The sequence below is a fragment of the Gopherus evgoodei genome, chromosome 1, assembly GCF_007399415.2.
Source record: "Gopherus evgoodei ecotype Sinaloan lineage chromosome 1, rGopEvg1_v1.p, whole genome shotgun sequence".
Taxonomy (NCBI): domain Eukaryota; kingdom Metazoa; phylum Chordata; order Testudines; family Testudinidae; genus Gopherus; species Gopherus evgoodei.
In genome coordinates, this window is record NC_044322.1 from 300,639,926 (window position 1) to 300,658,811 (window position 18,886).

Below are 18,886 nucleotides of genomic sequence, written 5' to 3' on the forward strand. Positions count from 1 at the left end.
CACGCCGCCATGTGGCCTAACAGGGTTAGACATGTCCTCACTGACGTCAACGGGGCTGACCGCAAGCGTTGAACGATCGCCGCCATGGTCTGGAACCGCTGCCGAGGCAGCGAGGCCCTGCCCACAGTGGCGTCCAGGACGGCCCCGATAAATTCCACCTTCTGAGTGGGCCTCAGGGTGGACTTGTCTGTGTTTATCAAGAGGCCCAGACTCGCAAACATGCCGGTGATCACGCGGACATGGCTGTACACCTGCTGTTCCGACGTGCCCCGAATCAACCAATCGTCCAGATAAGGGAACACGTGGACACGGTTGCGCCGAAGATGCGCCACGACAACTGCCATGCATTTTGTAAACACCCTCGGGGCCGTGGACAGGCCAAACGGGAGGACCGCAAATTGATAATGACGAGCCCCCACAACGAAGCGGAGGAAGCGTCTGTGGCGTGGCCAAATGGCAACGTGGAAATACGCGTCCTGCATGTCGAGGGCGGCGTACCAGTCTCCCGGATCCAGGGATGGAATGATGGTCCCCAGGGATACCATGCGGAACTTCAACTTCACGAGGTATTTGTTGAGCTCTCGCAGGTCGAGGATAGGCCTGAGGCCCCCCTTGGCCTTGGGGATCAGAAAATAGCGGGAATAAAACCCCTTGCCTTTCTCGTTTTCGGGAACCGCCTCTATAGCTCCTTTGCTGAGGAGCGTCCGCACCTCTTGCCGAAGGAATTGCTCGTGAGAGGGGTCCCTGAAGAGGGACGAGGAAGGAGGGCGGGAAGGAGGAAACGAAACAAACTGCAGGCGGTACCCCGTCTGCACCACGCTTAAGACCCAGCGGTCCGATGTTATTTGGGACCACGCCGGGAGGAAAAACGAAAGGCGGTTGGAAAACGGGGGGGAAGGATCCATAGGGGAAACTGTTACTGCGCCCTCGAGCGCACCTTCAAAATGAAGGCTTAGGACCAGGCGGGGGTTTTGAGGAGCCTTGGTTCTGCCCCCCTTGGTTCCCCGACTGCCTGCGCCTCCCGTTCCTGCCGCGGCGCCTGTAAAGGTCCTGCCGCTGGCGGAACTGGGAAAACGGCCGACGGTGTTGCTGTTGTTGCGGCCTAAAGGGTCTACGCTGTGTCACGGGGGTGTGCATCCCGAGGGACCGCGCAATGACCCGGTTGTCCTTTAAACTCTTAAGTCTGGGGTCTGTCTTATCAGAAAACAGGCCCTGGCCTTCGAAAGGAAGGTCCTGTATCGTGTGCTGGAGCTCTGGCGGAAGGCCGGAAACCTGCAGCCAGGAGATGCGACGCATCGTAACTCCTGACGCGAGGGTACGGGCAGCCGAGTCCGCAGCGTCCAAGGAGGCTTGTAAGGCCGTGCGCGCGACCTTCTTGCCTTCGTCCAGGATGGCCGTAAACTCCTGGCGAGCATCCTGTGGCAGCAGCTCCTTAAATTTGTCCACTGCCACCCAGGAGTTAAAGGCGTATCTGCTCAGCAGGGCCTGCTGGTTAGAGACCCTGAGCTGCAGCGCCCCAGCCGAATACACCTTACGGCCAAGGAGGTCCATTCGCCTGGCTTCTCTGGATTTGGGGGCCGGAGCCTCCTGGCCGTGACGCTCCCTATCGTTCACCGATTGCACTACCAGTGAACCGGGAGTCGGGTGAACATGTAAATATTCGTACCCCTTAGAAGGGGCCATGTACTTCCTCTCGACTCCTTTCGCTGTCGGAGGGATGGAGGCCGGGGACTGCCAGATAGTATTGGCATTGGCCTGGATGGTCCGTATGAACGGCAGGGCGACCCTGGTGGGAGCATCGGAAGAGAGGATGGTAACAATTGGGTCCTCTATCTCCGAGACCTCCTCTGCTTGCAGACTCAGGTTTTGAGCCAATCGCCTGAGGAGGTCCTGGTGCGCCCTGAGATCCAGCGGGGGGGGACTGTTGGAGGAGGTACCCGCCACCGCCTCATCCGGGGAGGAGGATGATGAGACCCCAGGCACAATAGTGTCCAACTGAGGGTCTTCCTCAGCCCTCGCCTCTGTCTCCGGAGCCACAGCGGAGTCCTGCTGTTTGGACCCTTCGTCCCCTTCCGGGGAGGGAGGGGGGGCGAGACAAAGAGGCTTCAGGGGCCCTACGCTCCGCAGTCGCCGGCCTAGCAGGGAGCTGCTGGGGGCCCTGGGCCTGATGGTACGCCCAGGGTGTCCAGAATCCCCACTGTTGTGGGCCTTGGTCCTGCAGCGGCGGATCAGCAAACAGCGCCGCCTGCCGGTCGGTGCCCAGCGCATAGCCGCTGTCCGTCTGGGAGGATACGGACGGCTGCCTCGAGGGCCACGGCGGGGCCGACCCTGGATGGTACGGGTCTGCGCGGGCCGGCACGGAGGATCGTCTCGGTGCCGGGGACCGGTGCCGGGAGTCATATCGGTGCCGGGATCGGGACCGGGACCGGGATCTGTCACGGTGCCGGGCGCCGCTTCGGTGCCGGGCGCCGCTTCGGTGCCGGGTGCCGCTTCGGTGCCGGGACCTACTACCAGCTCGGTGCCGGGAGATCGACCGGGACCAGGACCTGCCACCAGCTCGGTGCCGGGAGGTCGAGCGGGACCGGGACCTGCCACCAGCTCGGTGCCGGGAGGTCGAGCGAGACCGGGACCGGGACCTGCCACCAGCTCGGTGCCGGGAGGTCGAGCGAGACCGGGACCGGGACCTGCCACCAGCTCGGTGCCGGGAGGTCGACCGGTGCGGTGAGTAGCGTCGGGACCTGCTCCTGGAGTCGCGGTGCCGGTGACGCCGACTGGAGCCTGACCGCGACCGTCTCGATGCCGACCGTTGCCGCGAGTGCGACTGGTACCGCTGAGGGGAGCGGTGCCGGGACTGCGAGCGGCGTCGGGATCTGGAGCGCCCAAGACGTCGGGACCTGGATCGGGAACGACTGTCTCTGGGCTGTGCCGACATCATGGGCTTGCCCCTGGATACGACCCGCACCGGAGGTACCGGGGGTGGCAGCCGAGTGGGCTCAGTCAGGGCAATAAGGTCCCGAGCCGAGGCGAAGGTCTCCGGAGTGGATGGGACCACTATCTCAACCCCAGATCTCATGGGGGAGCTCGGCGGCACCGGACTCAACGGACCCGCCGGGCCCGGAGTCAACGGTGCTGACGGTGCCGGCGGTGCCGCGGCCGATGTTGAGGCCGGGCGCTCAAGCCGGGTCTGCCTGGCCGGAGTATTAGACTTCGACGGCCTAGGCTCTGATTCCGGTGCCGGAGAAGGTCGGTGCCGGGGAGTCTTCTCGGTGCCGGAGCGATCCGGTGCCGGTGCCGAAACCACGGTCTGCGAAGCCGACGGGTCAAGTGCCGCCTCCATTAGGAGAGTCCGGAGCCTCTGATCCCTCTCCTTTTTTGTCCTCGGCTTAAAAGCCTTACAGATGCGGCACTTGTCAGATCTGTGCGATTCCCCGAGGCACTTCAGGCACGCTTCGTGGGGATCGCTGGTAGGCATGGGCTTCTTGCAGGCCGCACACTGCTTGAAGCCTGGCGAAACAGGCATGAGCCTGACGCCCGGTGCCGGGAAGGGCTAAGCCCCCCGGCCAGGAACTACTTAACAGCTATTTACTAAACTATCTACTTAACAATACTAATTTAACAACTATATAGAACTAGAGATAAGCGATAAACAAGCGATAGAAACTAGGAGAGCTAGGGACGTGGAGGACAGCTATGCCGCGCTCCACAGTTCCAACGACCGACACGGCGGTAAGAAGGAACTGAGGAGCGGGCGGGCCGGCAGGGATATATATTGGGCGCCATGGCGGCGCCACTCCAGGGGGCGACCTGCCGGCCCACTGGAGTTGCTAGGGTAAAAAGTTTCCGACGAACGTGCACGCGCGGCGCGCACACCTAACTGGAATGGATGTGAGCAATCACTCGAAGAAGAAGATCTTGTGACCATTACAGAAGGAAGGTGTCAAGTAATGACCGCAACCTCACACCTCCGCCAAACAAAATTCTGACACCTACTGCTGAACAAGTATACCACCAGGATCTGACAACACAGGAATACTGGCGCTATGACTGATCTCTACAGTGACCACTTGAGTAGTAACAGGGTTGTCTGTTCAGGAAGTCTGCCAGGTTGTTGCTGACTCCCAGGAGGTGAAAAGCCATCCAGTTATTCTGTTTTGGAGGCATAATGCTCAGAGCTAGATAGCTTCCAGACATAAGGGAAGGAATGTATGCTTCCTCGCATGTTGCTAGCCAGAATGTGCATGGTGGATTTTTGAAAAAAATAGGCAGGAAAGCTATGCAGATTAGCCTGATGGCTTAGCACTCCAAGACACGGATGTGGAGTCCCAGGTCTTCTGGGGACCAGTTCCCTTGCATATGCAGATTGTCCAGGTGGGCTCCCTGTCATATTTTTGGTTCCTTCAACCATGTCAGTTCTGTGATGACATGAAGTGGGATCATGACTTTCTGATGTAATTTAGTGTTTTGCTAGGAAATAGACAATCTGAGTTAGAGCTGGAATGGCCAATGGTCTCCAAACTTTTTACATCCAAGATCACTTTTTGAATCTAAGGGCAACCCAGGATTTACCCCACCCCTTCCTCAAGGCCCTGCTCACTCCATTCACCGTTCCAGTGCTCGCTCTCCCCAAACCTCACACACTTTCACCAGGCTAGGCAGAGGGTTGAGGTTCGAGGGGGGGTGCGGGCTTTGGGCAGGGGCCAAAGGGTTTGCAGTGTGGAAAGGGGCTCTGGGCTGAGACTGGGGTTGGGGTGCTGGAGGGAATGAGGGGTGCAAGGTCTAGGAGGGAGTTTGGGTTCAGGAGGGGGTCAGGGCTGGGGCAGAGTGTTGGGATACAGGAGAAGGTATGGGGTGGTGGCTCTGGGAGGAAGATCAGGGTGGGGCGTGGTGCAGGGTCCAGGAGGGGGCTCAGGGTGTGGCCTCCCACTGGACAGCACTTACCTCCAGCGGCTCCTGGTCAGTGGCGGGCACAGTAAGGCTAAGGCAGGCTCCCTGCCTACCCTAACCCCACACCACTCCCAGAAGGGGGGCCAATGCGTCCCTGCAGCCGTGTGTGTTTTTGTCTCCTCTCTGTAAGGATCACCTCCATAGCTCTCTTGGCCAATGGGAGCTGCGGGGATGGTGCTTGCAGGCAGGAGCAAAGCACAGAGGGAGATCCCTTCCCCCACCCAGGCTACGGTGGCCATTTCAGGAGTGGCGTGGGGCCAGGATAGGCAGCGAGTCTGCCTTAGTGGCCACCACACTGCACCGCCGGAGATCACAATCAACTGGGAGATACTCTAGGATCAACTAGTTGGTGACCACTGCCATAGGTGAAGTCTAGCAAGCAACATTATGTATGAGCATGCTGACATATGGCTTAGCAGCCCCAAAAACACATCTAGATAAAAGTAAACCCAGCTGTGATTGCAGAGTAATAGGTAATGCATTCACAAGATCATCTTTGGCAAGGTGCACTCACTGACCTGGAATCGATCAGCATTCAGTGTCTTATCCGTAACAGGCTAAAGACTTATTTTTCTTAGTTTACAAAAAAAACTCAGTTGAAACAAACCCAGTCTAGGTTTGGTGCCATCTCCTGCTGAGATCTGTCCTTGAACCAATTTTGAGCTGGAAGAGACAGAACGACAGAGACATGCGTTTCCATTCTGAATCTGAGATGGTGTACGTATTTGTGAGTCTCTCAGATCTAGGATAGGACAGAGAACCCCCTTCTTTGCTGAGACAAGGAAATATTTGAGTAGAAGCCTCTTCCCCTGTACTTCATTAGGTACCTCTCAGAGCTCCCACACAAAGCAATGACACCACTTCTAATTGTAACAGGCTCTTGTGAGAAGAGGCCCTGAAAAGGGAAGGGGATAGGTACAGGGTTAAGGAGTGGAAATGTATAAGGTAGCCTTGGGAGATGTTCAATGCCCATTTGTCAGCTATGATGGCCACCCAGGCCTAGTGGAAATGGAACGTCTCCAGAAGTGATAAGGATCCCTCAAGGACAAATCTCAGGCCCTTACTGGGCTCAGTTACAATACCAGGAAAGAGGTCTCCAAAGGGTCTCTCTTCCACTATGCCATTCCAGTTCTCATTGAGGACCTAGAGGCTCTATCCTTTGAGTAATGTTGTGTGTCCTTTTTTGGTAATTTTCCTTAGTGCCTGGAGCAATATTTGAACATCTGGCTTTGATTTGGTGACACTTTTATAGTAACAGGTGCTGGCTTTGCTGCCTGGGCAGCTGGTGACTTTGAGGGGATTGGCTAGTCACAAGTGCCAGCTCTGATGGCATCCTTTTCACCCTTTTTCTACTGCCCAATTCCAATGTATAACGTGTGCCTCACTTGAGGGAGCACTGGCTGATGTTGGCTTATCTGGTGTCACTCTGGGAGTGACTGCCATCTCTAGGTCTCAAGTGACCCACATAGCTTACTCTAGCAGATATAGCTTGAGGTGCACATCCCTGGATTTGCAGGTACTGGAGAAAGAACACTTCCACACAGAGGCCTCTCTGGGAAGTGGCTCTCCCAGAAGCAAGAGGCACTGGCTATGTCCATCCTTGATAGGGATTAGTCAGTCACAGGACAGGCAGGGTATGAACCCTGAAAGTCTGGAATTTGCCATAAGGCGTGGTGGTTAGTGTTAAGCACCCTATCCTCCTGTACACAGCGGGAGAAGGAAGTCTACAGTTTTTCGGAGCATCTAATTTGATGGGAGCGTGAAGATGAAAATGTCTTCACAAAGTTGGTTTAAAAATGGTTTCAAAGTTAAAAGTATTAGAAAATTTCAGGCAAATTAAGTGCATATATAGATTCACCAACAAAAAGTCAATCACTTCGTTTATTGAGAGGTATAAATCCAAGAGATATTCTGGACTAATGGTAAAAACAAATCTTATTTTACAAAACTGCCCCAGATTTACATATTCTACATTGTCCCACTTGTATAACATCATTTAACACTAATTTAGCCCAAACTGAGAGCAAACCAGGACAATATCTACGCTAGATGCATAACAAATTAAGTCCCTGCAAATGGCCTCAACTAAAACTGTATGGCTGCAACATTCACACTAAGTATAGAAATATGGTTGGCCAGAATAAGTTAGGAAGTGGAGAGACTTACTACTTTTATCAGATTAACAACTGAGCAAATGTGGGCAAAGTTAAGTGATTAAATTTTACAAAACCAGTATGCATACATACTGTAACCCAAGTTACGCTGTTTCAACTTTGTTGTACTTCATTTTGTATTTGTTGCCCTTAGAACTGTTGACCATCCAGATTAAGTATTTTGTTTCTCCAACTAGTAATTCAAATAAAATTGCAGCAACAAAAATATTGTCTAAATCAGTGGTGTTATGCATTCTGTGGCAAGGGCCAGGTTACTTTTTCATTTAAGAGTCCAGGAATAGAGTGGACTGGCAAAAGGCAATTTTTGTGGTCTTGCCCAACTTCAGAATGTGTCTTCTTAGACAAGTTAAGTACCACATTTAAACAAACATTTGAAAAGTTCATTCTTCTGTCCATTAACTCACCCTCTGTGCAACCCTCCTGCTCCTCCCTACCCCCAAACACTTTGGGAATGCCATCACTACTTCAACACTTTCCCTTCCGTCTGCAGAAATTCTTTCCCCTTCGCCCCATCCCACCTTTGGGGAAATATATTCCATTTCTCTACCACTGGAGAATTCCCTTCCTTCCTCCCTCCACTATCTGGACATTTGGGGAGAGTAAGTAATGAACAGAAGCATCCTCTTTCCTCCGCCTGGGTTCATGAGGCTCAATGGTGGCAGCAGCAGAGAGAGCCAAGAGAGCAGGAGCCCAATCCTGCAGGCTCAATTACAGTGGTAGTGAGGAGAGAGGTTGGGAGAGGCTCAAAAATAGACCTCTCCAAGACTTGGTTGCAGCATTGGGAAGAATGGCTTTGGTACCAGTGCACAATCAGGCATGAATTCCTCAGTAAATTTTCCAGAGCAGCATATATATCCTCACTGTACTGGTGAATGTAACCAAGAAAATATTAGAGTGCGGGGAAAACAAAACAAAACACCCCACCACCATTGTCTCAGTAGCTGGCACAGTCATCCAATGAACTGGGAGCTGACCTGACTGGGATCTGTTCCATCTCCACTCCTCTAACTGACCCAACATATGGAGTTACCTTTGAAAAGTTATTGAACCTTGATAGCCTCAGTTTCTCACCAGTGCAGTAGGGATGCACTTTCCTTTCTTTGCAAAACATTGAGAGCTATGGTTGAAAAGCACTATGACTGCAAGGTATTAGCAAAACCAGAAATGGATAAAGTCAAACTTAGATCTCAGACATATTCAATCTTAACCTTCAAGTTGACGTGATCAGCAAGAATGTGTTCATAAGGTTACGTTAAGCATCCTTTTAGTACTAAGGGTCTGATTTCCAGCAGTTTGGCAAGTGTACATTCATGCACACAGACACCCGATATTGGATGTGCAGGCACAAAGTTCAAGTTTGCATATATATACATATGGGGAGGTAAGTGTCTATATCTAGCCATTCACACTCAAGTCATTAGTTTCCATGCACATATGGAAGTGTGCATGAAAGTACACCTACCTACTAATTAAAAATAAGGCAAGCCAGTAGAAAAAGAAATGTCTAAACTGTTTCAAAAAGAGATCTATTAGTTAGAGTAGTTAAAGGAATACTACTTACCAGAGCAGACTTTCCAACACCTCCTGAGCCAAGAACAACTAGCTTGTATTCACGCATGGTGAAAGTGTTAAATCACCCCCTTGATACCTAAAATACACAATAAAAAAATTAGATCACAAACTTCTACAAAAGGACAACCGCATTACAAGAACTTAAGTATATTACAGTGTTAATGTATTGTAACTGTGCCTATAGCTATGTACCTATAGGATGTTCACTATTTGAGAAAACTAATTTTAACATTAGTTTTATATAGCTGATAACTGCAGGATATCTACCACTACATGAACTAAGGCAGGCATAATCTAAGCAAGCTGCTTCTGATTTACTATACAACATGGAAACTACAGATCCTAACTGGCAGTCATAGCAGTAATTCTACTTATCCACCAACTTAAAAAAGGATGCCTCCAGAATACTTTCCTCACTGCCAGAATAGTTAAATTTATACCTTTTAAAAAACTGTTTCTAGTTCAATACCAAAAGGATTACACTATGTATCTCTGCACGCGTTGCATGCAGTAAGATCCATTACAAAATATTTCAGCCTTCTGAGTACAACTGATTATATATAAATAACTAGTTTTTCCACTCTGCAAAATAGCTTGTAGTTTTTACCGCACTGCCTAGGGTTAGAATGTTTTTAAGCTTGCCCACGGTGGTCTCCACCATTGTATCCACTGATTTACTGAACAGTTAGATTCTCTCCCAAGTATTTGGAAGCAGCCAGCAATTTTCTTTACCTACACACAGGCTTTCCATTAACTGAGGCATATTTACATATGGGATACTATTCACAGACTAACTCAAAAGGGACCATTAGATCATTTAGTCTGATCCTGTACAACACAAGCCACAGAATTTCATCCAGTTACTCCTGTGAACCAAATAACTTCCCTTGGCAGTTTGTTCCAATGGTTAATCAAAAATTGGTACCTTCTAATTTGAATTTGTCTGCCTTTAACTTTAGATATTGGTCTTGTTATACCTTTCTGATAGATAAAGCAGCCCTCTAGTACCTGGTATTCTCTCTCTGTGAGGGTACCAGCACACCATAATCAAGTCACCTCCTGATTTTTGTTTTTGGGAGGAGCTAAACAGACTGAGCATCTTCAGTCTCTCATGGTAAGACTTTTTTCAGCCCTTAAAAAATGTAGCTCTCCTCTACACCCTTATAAAAATGTTGAAACCAGAACTGGATTCTATATTTAGGATCTCTCTCACCATTACCATATGCAGAGATAAAAGTAACCTCTCTTATTCCTGTTAAATACTTCTCTATTTATACATCCACAGACCACGTTAGCCTGTTCTGCTACTGCATTGCTAGGGCCCTACCAAATTCATTGTCTACTCTGTTCAGTTTCATGGTCACAGGATTTTTTTTTTAAATTGTAAATTTCATTTAAGCTATCTAAATCTGAAATTTCATGGTGGTGTAACTGTAGGAGGTCCTGACCCAAAAATGAGTTGGGGAGTGTAGCATTGCAAGGTTATTGTACGGAGGGGTTGCGATACTGCTACCCTTACTTCTGTGCTGCTGCTGGTGGTGTGCTGCATTCAGAGTTGGGTGCCTGGCCAAAAGCCACCACGCTCTGGTTGCCCAACTTTGAAGGCAGCGCAGAAATAAGGGTGGTGATACCATGACCACCCCCGAAAATAACTTTGCAACTGCTTTTTGGTCAGGATCCACAGTTTGAGTAACACTGGTCACCCCCACAAAATCTTTATAAGAGAAAAGCATACAAAAGACCAAATTTCATGGTCTCTGACGCATTTTGTATTGCCATGAATTTGGCAGGGCCCTAATCATCGCACTGGGAGCTCATGTTCAGTTGTTACTCCATTAATGCTTTTCAGAGTCACTGCTCTCCAAGCCTTGGTCTACACTACAAGTTTAGGTCGAATTTAACATAGTGTTAGATCAATTTTACCCTGCACCCGTCCACACGATGCAGCCATTTCTGTTGACTTAAAGGGCTCTTAAAATTGATTTCGGTACTGCTACCCGATGAGGGGATTAGTGCTGAAATTGACCTTGCTAGGTTGAATCTGGGGTAGTGTGGACACAATTAGATGGTATTGGCCCCTGGGAGCTATCCCAGAGTGCTCCACTGTGACTGCTCTGGACAGTCTGAACTCTGATGCACTGGTCAGGTAGACAGGAAAAGCCCCGCAAACTTTTGAATTTAATTTCTTGTTTGCCCAGCGTGGAGAGCTGATCAGTACAGGTGACCATGGAGTCCCAGAACCACAAAAGAGCTCCAGCATGGACCAAATGGGAGGTATTGGATCTGACTGCTGTATGGGGAGACGAATCCGTGCTATCAGAACTCCGCTCCAAAGGACAAAATGCCAGACTATTTGAAAAAAATTTCAAAGGGCATGAAGGACAGAGGCCATAACAGGGACCTGCAGCTGTGCCACGTGAAACATAAGGAGCTGAGGCAAGCCTACCAAAAAACCAGACGCAAACAGCCACTTAGACATGCCACTTCTATGATGAGCTGCACGCCATTCTAGGGGGTGCCCCTACAACTACCCCACCCCTGTGCTCTGACTCAGTCAATGGACTCTCATGCAACAGGGATGCAGATTTAGGGAACGAGGAAGGAGGATGACACTGAAATTAGCGCATAGCAAGGAAGCTGAGAAAACGTTTTCCCTGATAACCAGGAACTGTTTATCACTGTAGAGCCAGTACCTTCCCAACCCACCCAAGGCGGGCTCATGGACCTTGACGTCAGCAAAGGCACCTCTGGTGAGTGTATCTTTGTAAATATTGTACATGGTTTAAAAGCAAGCGTGTTTAATGATTAAATTTGCCCTGAAGACTTGGGATGCATTTGCAGCCAGTACAGCTACTGGAAAAGTCAGTTAACGTGTATGGGGACGGAACGGAAATCCTCCAGGGACATCTCAGTGAAGCTCTCCTGGATGTACTCGCAAAGCCTTTGCAAAAAGGTTTCTGGGGAGGGGAGCCTTATTCCATCCTCCATTACCACAGCAGGCCAGTAGCACATAGTCTGGAATCATTGCATAATAAAGCATAGCAGCGTATGGTCCAGGTGTTTGCTGGCATTCAAGCAACATTCGTTCTTTATCTCTCGGTGTTATCCTCAGGAGAGTGACATAATTCATGGTCACCTGGTTGAAACGAGAATTTTCTTAAGGGGACATTCAGAGGTGGCTGTTCCTGCTTGGCTGTTCGCGTGCGGCTGAACAGAAATCATCCCCAATGTTAGCTATGCGGTGGGGGGAGGGGTGAAGCAGTCATCCCAGAGAATAGGGTGGGGTGAAGTGCTTTAAATTGGGTTTGTGCTGCACGTTAACACAAAAACTGCAGCCCCTCCTTTTAAAATGGCCAACCCATTTTAAATGGCCAACCCAACATGTGCCTGGTATGGTATGGGACATGAGGGCACTGCTGCTTGAAACCATTCCCACATGTTATGAAGGTTAAAGAAGCCAAAAGACTGTGGCTCACCAAGGCTGCCTGCAAGCCAAATTCTGTTGTCCACCAGCCCTGCATGTGATCTCTCACACCATGCCGGCAGGCCTTCAATACAAGTCAAAATGTGACCTTGTAAAGGAAGCACATGTGCTACATAATGTTAACAGCTTGGTTCACCGTAGAAGAGCATACCCATTGTTCTCTAAAATGTGTCTTTAAATACTACTCTCTCTTTTTTCCCCTCCTGCAGCTGCAAATGTTTCAAAGCTCCCTCTATCATCTCCACCCCAGAGGCTAGCAAAGATTAGAAGGCAAAAAAAAAAAAGCACTCGCAATGACACGTTCTGAGTTCATGCAGTCCTCCCACATTGAGAGCACAACAGAATGCGTGGAGGCAGACAATGTCAAAGTGCAGGAAAGTGCTAAATGAACACGAGGACAAGAGGGACGTGCGAGAGGAGATTTGGCATCAGCATGATGAAAGGAGGCATGAAGCAATGCTCAGGCTACTCGAGGATCAAACTCTCATTCTCCGGTATATTGCTGAGCAGGACAGGCAGCAGTAGGAACACAGACCGTCACTGCAGCCCGTGTGACCAACCGCCCTCCTCCCCAAGTTCCACAGAATCATCACCCAAATGCCCAAGAATGCAGTGGGGGGGCCTCTGGCCACCCACCACTCCATCCCAGAGGACTGCCCAAGCAACAGAAAGCTGGCATTCAATAAGTTTTGAAGTGCAGTGTGGCCTTTTCCTTCCCTCCTCCCTTCTTCCACCGCCTCACCCAGTGCTTCCCTCCTCCCCCACCCCTCCCAGGCTACCTTGGCAGTTATCACCCCACTTGTGTGACAAAGTAAACAAGAATGCATGAATTTTGAACAACAAATGACTTTATTGCCTCTGCAAGCAGTGATCAAAGGGGGGAGGGGAGGGGAGGGGAGGGCGGATTATTTACAGGGAAGTGGAGTGAACAAAGGGGGCAGGTTCTTATCAAGGAGAAACAAACAGAACTTTCACACCATAGCCCCCTGACCAGTCATGAAACTGGTTTTAAAAGCTTCTCTGATGCACACTGCTGTGCTCTTCTAATCACCATGGTGTCTGGTTGTGCGTAATCTGCAGCCAGGTGATTTGCTTCAACCTCCCACCCTGTCATAAACATCTCCCCCTTGCTCTCACAGATATTGTGGAGCACACAGCAAGCAGTAATAACGATGGGAATATTGGTTTCACTGAGGTCTAACCGAGTCAGTAAACTGCACCAGTGCACTTTTAAATGTGCGAATGCACATTCTACCACCATTCTGCACTTGCTCAGCCTATAGCTGAACAGCTCCTGATTACAGTTCAAGCTGCCTGTGTATGGCTTCATGAGCCATGGCATTAAGGGGTATGCTTGGTCCCCAAGGATAACTACAGGCATTTCAACATCCAACGGTTATTTTCTGGTCTGGAAAGTAAGTCCCTTGCTCCAGCTGTTGACAGACCAAAGTTCCTAAAGATGCGAACGTATGTACCTTTCCCAGCCATCCCACATGGATGTTGGTGAAATGTCCTTTGTGATCCACCAGTGCTTGCAGCACCATTGAAAAGTACCCCTTTCGGTTTATGTACTCGCTGCCTTGGTGCTCCGGTCCCAAGATAGGGATATGCGTTCCGTCTATCGCCCCCAAATCCCATTAGAGCAAAGTCATCCACTATGGCCTGCACATTTCCCAGAGTCACTGCCCTTGGTAGCAGCAGGTCAAAGATTGCTTTGGCTACTTGGATCATAGAAGCCCCCATCGTAGATTTGCCCACTCCAAATTGATTCCCAACTGACCGGTAGCTGTCTGGTGTTGCAAGCTTCTAGAACGCTATCGCCAATTGCTTGAGAACTGTCAGGGCAGCTCTCATCTTGGTATTCCTGCGCTTCAGGGCAAGGGAAAGCAAGTTCTAAGAAAGTTCTCTTACACATGCGAAAGTTTCACAGTCACTGTGAATCATCCCAGATCTGCAACACTATGCGGTCCCACCAGTCTGTGCTTGTTTCCGGGCCCAGAATCAGCGTTTCATGGCATGAGCCTGCCCCATTGTCATCAGGATGGACAAACAGCCGTGGCCCGTGCTTTTAGAGAAGTCTGTGTCCATGTCCTCATCACTCTCATGACCATCCTGCTGTCACCTCCTCGCCTACCTTTGCGGGTTCTGGTGCTGCATATACTGCAGGATAATGCGCGTGCTGTTTACAGTGCTCATAGCTGCCGCAGCAACCTGAGCAGGCTCCATGCTTGCCGTACTATGGCGTCTGCACAGAAAAAAGGCGTGAAACTATTGTCTGCAGTTGCTCTCACGGAGGGAGTGGCAACTGATAACTAGTTATCCCAGTTCCTGCAGTCTCCGCCAACCATTTGAATTCTGGGTTGAGCTCCCAAAGCGTGATGGGTCAAAAACATTGTCCCGGGTGGTTCTGGATACATGTCATCAGGTCCCCACCCCCCCATGAAAGCAAATGGGAAAAAAAATCGTTTCTCGCCTTTTTTCACTGTCACCATATGTCTACTGGATGCTGCTGGCAGACGCATCCAGCAGCATCCCCTTGGCCTTGCCTCGCCTCGCAGACGGTGCAGTATGACTGGTAGCCATCATCGTCGTCCTGTGGGTGCTCCTGGCTGGCCTCGGTGAGGTCGGTCGGGGGCGCCTGGACAAAAATGGGAATGACTTCAGGTCATTCTCTAAGTTTTGTGTAATGGAGATTCAGTCCTGCCTGGAATATCATGCCAGCTGGAGGCGTCTGCCTCAAGCAGCTCTCCCAGTCATCAGCACCACGCAGTCGCACCTACCCCAACCTACCCCTTGCTCCCAAGGCTCATGAAGCCTGGACAGTAGTAAGGAGCAGTCCAACTATACACTGAGCAAGTGATGAATGGTGGTTCACTCTATTTCCCTGTAAGTCAACCGCCCACCCCTCTCCACTTTGATCTCTGCTTGCAGAGGCAATAAAGTCAGTGTTGTTTCAAATTCATGCATTCTTTATTACTTCATCACACAAATGGGGGGATAACTGCCAAGGTAGCCCGGGAGGGGTGGGGTTGTTGTAGGAACAACCCTAGAACGGCATGCAGCTCATCATTTCTGCGGGATGTCTGGGGCTCTGACCCAGAGTGGCCGTTTGCATCTGTGGTTATTTAGCAGGCTTGCCTGATATTTTAGGCATTACACAAAAATTTAAAGAGAATGACCTGGGTAGTCATTCCCATTTTTGTCCAGGTGAACTGAGGCTGACCAGAAGCACCCATGACAGCAGCAGACGGTATAGTATGACTGGTAAACCGTCTCTGCCAACTTGCAAAGGCAAGGAGCTGCTGCTGTGTAGCACTGCAGTACCACGTCTGTCAGCAGCACCCAGGAGATGTACGGTGACAGAAAGCTGAGCGGACTCCATGCTTGCCGTGATATGCCGTCTGCACAGGTAACCCAGGAAAAAAAGGCGAGAAATTATTTTTTTCCCCACTGCTTTCACAGAGGGAGGGGGGAGGGGAGCCTGACAACAACATGTACCCAGAACCACCCATGACAATGTTTTTGCCCCAGCAAGTATTGGGAGTGCAACCTAGAATTCCAATGGGAGGCAGAGACTGCGGGAACTGCGGGATAGCTACCACAGTGCAACGCTCTGAAAGTCGACGCTAGCCTTGGTACTGTAGACGCACACTGCCGACAATGCGCTCAGTGGGGACACACACAAACGACAGCATCAATTCTATTAAATCGAACTAGTTTCATAGTGTAGACATACCAAGATAAGAGTCTTCAGTTCTGCAAGTATGGCCTTCATTTTTTGCTTCTAGATTTATCACTTTGCATTTGGCGATCGTAAAGGTGTCTTTGATCAAATAGGCCCAGCTTACCAAGTGATCCAAATCATTGTGTCTACCCTGTCATCAATATTTACAACTCCACCTGTCTGTATCTCACAAGATTTTAAATTCAGCAGCTATTTTATATTTATTTCCAGATTATTGATAAAAATATTGAATGGCATTGGGTCTAGAAGAGATCCCTTGAATTCTAAATTTCTGGTTCAGAAAGCTGCCCTTAACATAGGAACTTCCGATAACCCATATTTAAACTGTTACACATGAAATGTGAGGGTAATATTTGATAGCATTGATGAGTGCACTTAGCTCCTTAAGCCCTGCCCCAAAGGCCTTCTAAACTAGCTTTAATATGTGTTGCCATTTTCAAAGTCCTTGAAAACCATCTAGGAATTTTGCTGTCCAGTGCTGAGGAATTTGTAGCACATTCCCACTGTAGTTTTTTTATTCTGTACACAAAGTATTTTGCCTCCACCCTCCACTAAAAGTCTGGAGATGCAATTTTATAAAAATGCTTTAGGCATACCCCAATTAGTGTGATTAAAGAAAGTATCTTTAAGAGTAGTTAGCTTTCACTTCTTGCCTGAAGAAAGCTTGTCTCTTCCACCAACAGAAGTTGATCCACTAAGAGATATTACCTCACTCACCTTGTCTGAGGTGTTAGGACAGTCACCCTACAGATGCTTGACAAATACCCATGTTTTAATTGAGCTCCAGATAAAATTTCCATTGTACACTTGCTCCACAGAGCATCAGCATAACAGAAGTAATATACTGACAAAAATATATAAGATATGGGAAACTTAATTACTTTGATCTGACCAAGCATGTATACAATTATAGCTGCAGGATTGTCATTTTAACTTTACTTGATGAAGTAATGCACAGAATTTGTTTCTGAATTTAAAACATCAAAATATAGGAAGTACACAGAATCGGACACTGCTAGTTAGCACGTTTTATAGGCACAAAATAGTACTCCATGTGTCAAAGTAGTTATATAGCAAACATTTCATTCAGTTTTTACTTTTACAAAATGACTATACTACAATGAGAATGATTAAACAAACACTAAGTTATACTGTCAATGTCCAAGCCCTGCTTTTTAAAAGCAACATTTGTAAAGAACAGTGTATGTTGCAACTTAGGAAGTGAACAATTGTTCTGGGTGAACTAATGAGTTTTAGTGTACAAAAATGTATGTAATAACTTCTATGAGAACATAGTGACGTATGGTACAGGGAATGATAGTGAAGACAGCATGTGTCTTCTTTTTTCCCCAGAGGAGAGAAGATAAAGTTTTGCTATTTTTTGGATAAGCGCTAACAGGTGTCAGAGCTAAAATAATTACACTTGCAAAGGAACTGCCACACTAGAACATACCTGAGATCCATATAGTCCAAAATCTTGTCTCTAACAGTGGCTATTTCCAGATGCTTCAGAATATGCAAGAACCCTTTAGTAAGCAGATGTGAGATAATCTGCTTCCCATAATAAATTGCTATGCTTCAAGTTTTAAACCAATCTCTAGTTATTAAAGTTTAATATCCCTTCCAAAAATATTACCAACCATTGTTTACAAAAACTCTAGACCTTTAAATTCCAATCCTGAAACTCAAGGAGTCGTCATACCAAAAGTGGAAACTAAGTCAAAATACAAAGGATGAATACAAAAACCCAACAAGCATGTATGGACAAAATTAGAAAGGTCAAGGCAAAAAATTAGATTGAACTAGCTAGGGACATAAAGGGCAACTTTTTTCCCCCACTTTATTAATGTAGGAAGCAAGAGGAAGACCAAGGACAAGGTAGGCCAATTACTCTATGACAAGGGAAAGACAACAGAAAATGCAGCAATTGCTGAAGCATTAAATGCCTTTGTTTCAGTTTTCACCAAAAAAAAGTTAACAGTGATTGGACAACATAGTTAAAATCAGTGTAAATGAGATAGGATCAGAGGCTAAAATAGGAAAAGAACATTAAGAATTATTTAGACAAGTTAGAAGTCTTCAAGTTGGCAGGGCCTGATGAAATACATCCTAGAATACTTAAGGAACTAGCCGAAAAGATCTGAGCTAGTACTGATTATCTTTGAGAACACATGGAGGAAGGGAAAGATCCCAGACGACCGGAAGAGGGCAAATATAGTACCTATTTATAAAAAGGGGAATAAGGGCAACCCAGGGAATTATAGACCAGTCATCTTAACTTTGGTACCCAGAAAGATAAGTGAGCATATAAGCAATTTGTAAGCACCTACAATAAAATAAGGTCATAAAAGGATGTATTTGTCAAGTACAAATTAAGTCAAACCAACCTAGTTATCCTTATGAAACAAATGAATTCATACTACTGTGGCTCTTTTTGGTAATGCTGATCGTTAATTTGACTCCTGAATCACTGAGGTCTGAGTATCACTGGCCTATATTAACATTCTATAAATTGGGTGCACAACTGGTTGGAAAAGCATACTCAGGAGTAGTTATCAATGGGTCACAATCAAGCTGGAATGGCATATTGAGTAGAATCCCAGAATGATCTGCCCTGGCTCTGGGGCTATTGAATACCTTCATAAAGGATTTGGATAATGGCGGAGTACACGTATAAAATTTGCAGACAATACTAAACAGAAGGGTTGCAAGCACTTTGGAGGACAGGATTAGAATTCAAACTAATCTGGACAAACTGGAGAAAAGGTCCAAAATATGCAATTCAATAAGGACAAATGATAGTATTATCTTTAGGAAGGAATAATCAATTGCACACATACAAAATGGGAAATGACTGCCTAGGAAGGAATTCTGCAGAAAAGGATCTGGGGATTATAATGGATCACAAACAATCTGAGTCAACCATGTAATACTGTTGAGAGAGAGGAAAAAAAGCAGACATTCTGG

General features: G+C 48.1%; 1 protein-coding gene across 1 annotated transcript in view; it reads right to left on the reverse strand.

Annotated features, from left to right (window-relative positions):
• Positions 1 to 18,886, reverse strand: part of RAP1B (RAP1B, member of RAS oncogene family) — an 86,073-nt gene that overhangs the window by 39,365 nt on the left and 27,822 nt on the right. Inside the window, exon 2 of the mRNA XM_030548780.1 lies at positions 8,680 to 8,766. Coding sequence (XP_030404640.1) covers positions 8,680 to 8,736 — 57 coding nt within the window. The 5' untranslated portion in view covers positions 8,737 to 8,766. The remainder of the gene's footprint in view (positions 1 to 8,679; positions 8,767 to 18,886) is intronic.